Source organism: Nicotiana attenuata, unplaced genomic scaffold (genome assembly GCF_001879085.1).
Source record: "Nicotiana attenuata strain UT unplaced genomic scaffold, NIATTr2, whole genome shotgun sequence".
Lineage (NCBI taxonomy): Eukaryota > Viridiplantae > Streptophyta > Magnoliopsida > Solanales > Solanaceae > Nicotiana > Nicotiana attenuata.
This window is the reverse complement of record NW_017675143.1, coordinates 32,711-36,658: the sequence shown is the minus strand read 5'-3', so window position 1 is coordinate 36,658 and position 3,948 is coordinate 32,711. Positions and strand designations below refer to the sequence as shown.

Sequence of the window (3,948 nt, the reverse complement as noted above, 5' to 3'; positions counted from 1 at the left end):
TTACAAACCCCTTCCCCCCCCCCCCCCCCCCGATTATTGGGAGTGATTGGTGGCTCAGAAGAAAATTATTTCATACTAGTTAGAATAGGTGAATAGATTACTTCTTTTCTTTTGGAATGTTCGGATAACTTATGAGCAGTCTCATATAATTTCAGTTAACACGAGATCATATTTTTCTTAATTGTATTTATAATAAACATTACATCATGTTTTCTAATTGGTTATCTTTTGACATAAAACTTAGGCACCTGCTCGAGTAGAATCGCCAGAACATTGTGCTCGAGTTATAGGTAAGCAACCCTGAATCTATACCAACCTTCATTCATTTACTTGTTAATTATAGCATTTTTATTGTATTCTCTAACTTTGACTGCAGATGCAAACATAAGACTTGAGCGGAAGAGTGGAATATTGATAGCAGTCCCCATTCCAAGGGAGCATTCTGCTTCTGGACATTTGATTGAGTCGGCAATACAGCAAGCTCTCCAAGAAGCACGGTAAGTCTACTGAATCCTTCTTTATTTACGGAAGCACATGGTTCTTTGAACCTTAATTGCCTTTTCCACATACTTCTGACATATTAATGGTGGGATGGAATTGCAAACCTCAGAGAGAAGAAGATAAGTGGCAATGCTGAAACTCCATTCTTGCTTGCAAGAGTGAACGAACTTACTGGTGGAGCATCTCTGGCTTCAAGTATCCTTTATCTGATGTTGCTATATGCTATTTAGTTTGCAAATCATTCATTAAGTCGGGGTGGAGAAAGAAAAATTTCACAATAAATTATTTTAATCATCTCTTTAGTACAACCTGAATTGAATTATTTCTTTCGGTTTGTCCCATCTTTCGAGTTTCTTTAATGAAGTTTCAGACATTGCACTCGTGAAAAATAATGCCTCTGTTGGTGCTAAAATTGCTGTTTCGCTGGCCCAGCTTCAAAAGCATAGTGGTAAAAGGTTAGTGTACCCCTCTGTTATCATTTCTTCTTCTTTTCAACTGAGAATTCTCTCAGACTGCAAAGAGGAACCAAAAGGAAAAGCTAAGCTAATAAACACACGTTGTGTTTCAAGTAGGACACTTGGAAGTCAATAAGGTTACGCTATTACCATAATGCCCCCAAAGAAAGTTTTATTTACCGGAATACCCTTGGTCGTCCAAGGAACCTTTCACTTATTATATAGTTAAATAATGGGTTGATTGCAACCTTTGATTTCAAATTCCAATGATATGTGCTAACAAAAGCGGGCGTTGTAAGTTCACAGGTTGTAACACTCGGCTTTGGCTCATTGTTCAAGATTCCTCACTGCTGCACCCGTGGGAGTCCGGACTGTCTCAGTGCGCGTGTGGCTGATCATCCGAAAAGATATTTTGCCCTTCTCCCTATGATTTCAGCTTAGCACTTTAAGCTCCGAGTCTGAAGGAAGCATGACATCAGCGGTATAAGCTTGTCTTTGCTCCGTTGGGAGTACTTTTCCCCATGATCCCCATGTATAGAGAAGTTAAAGACGGTCTCCTGGCTGATCAGGTGGTTGAGTGTGTGTGTAAAATGTAAAATGGCCTCTGAGCTTAGAAATATGTCTATCCCATTTGACTAGCATTGATCAAACCATTTGAGAGATAATGCATTAACCTTTTACCTATCTTCAAGAGAATGAACCTAAGTTTATTTTTCCTAATTTGAACTACCAACTAGGAAATTTCTTGTTCAGAATACCGTTTCAAATATCTCAAGAAATTCCTTTCATCTAATTATATATGAAAGTGACAATTAAGTATAAATGGCTCGAAATCTAAAAAACAACGAATATGCGGGCAAGATTACTAGATTAGTAGTAGTATTATGTTATAGTATACAGATCGATAATTTTCTCTAATATTGATCTTTGAGGCATAAAGATGCAGCACATGGCAAATAATCGACAAATGAGTCGGCTCAAATCTCATAGACTTAAGTTCGTTTGGGACTTGGGTGTTCACAATTATTATTGTCAATTACTCGTTCTGTTCTATTTTCTTTGACACTATTTTATATAATATTTTTTAAATACTTTTTTCTATAGCAACACAAACACTATGATATATTTAAGATTATAAATTTCGAAAATTTTATAGCTACACAAACAATATGGTATATGTAATTTTTTTAACAATTTGTGTCAGTCAAATTATAACCAAAATAAAATAAAACAAAACGGGAGAGTATTAATTTGGAGGTGCCAACTAGGTGGCGTTTACTCCAAAATTTTGAAAAAGAAAGTCAATTTTATGAGTGCAATATCGTAGTAGCTGGCTAGCTGCAGGGAAAGTTCTGGTATTGAACGAGTCAAAGAAAGATAACAATTTGTGGTTCTTCACATCTTTTTCCTCGCACGTTGAACATCACTGTACTAATTTTAACTTTTATCAATCAAGATTATGGTAGAGTGATAAATGATCTCGAGCTTGAGCCTTGAGTATGGAATTGCTTTTATTAGAAAGTCCTTTAATTTATGTCGCAATGTGCAATTTTTCAGTGCAAATTCCAATTTAGTTGAGTCTCAAGGCAGATATCAGATACCGAGTAGCAGGGCGGATGTAGTATTGTATGTACGTGTTCAATTGAACCCATAATTTTTGATGCGGTGCGTAAATTTGTATATAAAAATTCACTAAAATTATAAAAAATAGTAGATGTGAATCCATAATTTCGAAAATATAATACCTTCAATGTTAACAACTTTAAATGTTAAACCCATAAAATTTAAATTCTGTATCCGCCTCTGCACTTTCAAATGTCTCCATACAATAAAAAGAAGACTTTAAAAAATCCATAGTAATTCGCACTCCTCTTATAAATCTGCTTTCTCCTTCTCGTCCTAATTCAGGACAACGCATGCAAGAGGAACAAAGAGGCAAGTACTTCTGCATTTCTCATTCTATATTTGCACAATAAATTAATTACATTCTTTGCTACCTTTTTTTCCTTTCTATTCCTTATTACCTCAAGACTACAAGATTATATCTTTGAGGAAATTATTATTCGTAGCGATTTACTGTCTTAGTTTGTTCATCTTGCCATACTCTTACTTTTCTGTTTCAAAATTAGTTTTTAGTGTAAACTCAAGATAATTAGAGTAGGCTATATGACTCATCACTATAAATTTATCACTCTATAACATATTACTCTCTAGTGTTTCCATTTCTTAACTCATCTCTCTCTTGTTGAAATTACAGTTTTAAGAAAGTTATCGAATTAATTAGAAGAATGGCACATCATATTGAGATTACCCAAATGGATTATCAAATTCCACTTCTCGATCAAATTTCTGTAAATGAAGCTACAGAAAACGAGGTACTGTCTCTCTCTCTCACACACACGCAAAAACAAGCTTCTTTAATTCGGTTTACTAAGGTCACAAGATGTTAACTAACGACTCTCGATATCAATATCTGACAATTACCAGAAATTACAATAACCGAAACAATTTATTTTATTTCAGCAGCATTTACGAAGACGATAAAACAGACAAAGGGATTAAACAAAATCATGATATTCTTGTTCACGATGTTTCACGACGATGCCAATGAAGAAGTTACGGTTCATCTGAACCCAGTAACTTCGGCTTAGGCCCTGTATATGTATGTGTTAAAGATCTAGTTAAATAAGTGCAAAAATAGAGTTTGAACCCAATAAATTAGACGCGATATCGTGAAAATTCTGAATTTGAATCCAAAAAGTTTAAATCCTGGATCCGCACATCCACTGAACAACAGTTCTACGTCTTACTATTTTTAGAATAGTGGTCGATTCTTCAGGAGTTATATTCGTAACTTAATGTAATGTTATGTCCACACGGTGATATTCTATCTCTTCAATAAAGGAAAAATCAATTTATCCTAATTTTGAAGCAAGGTGATATAAATTCTGGGGAAGAATATCATAAAAGCTAAGTTACTTGATTCAGTATA

The 3,948-nt window shown here is 34.7% G+C and overlaps 1 protein-coding gene across 3 annotated transcripts in view; it reads left to right on the top strand.

Annotated features, from left to right (window-relative positions):
- LOC109219731 (pseudouridine-5'-phosphate glycosidase) overlaps window positions 1-1,676 on the top strand; it is a 9,023-nt gene extending 7,347 nt beyond the window's left edge. For 2 of the 3 annotated variants that reach the window (XM_019384201.1, XM_019384203.1), the window contains 5 exons: window positions 245-290; window positions 377-497; window positions 611-696; window positions 872-956; window positions 1,256-1,676. In XM_019384201.1, coding sequence (XP_019239746.1) covers window positions 245-290; window positions 377-497; window positions 611-696; window positions 872-956; window positions 1,256-1,397 — 480 coding nt within the window. In that variant the 3' untranslated portion in view covers window positions 1,398-1,676. The remainder of the gene's footprint in view (window positions 1-244; window positions 291-376; window positions 498-610; window positions 697-871; window positions 957-1,255) is intronic. The other variant, XM_019384202.1, reaches the window with a different exon arrangement.
- The last annotated feature ends 2,272 nt before the right edge of the window (window positions 1,677-3,948 follow it).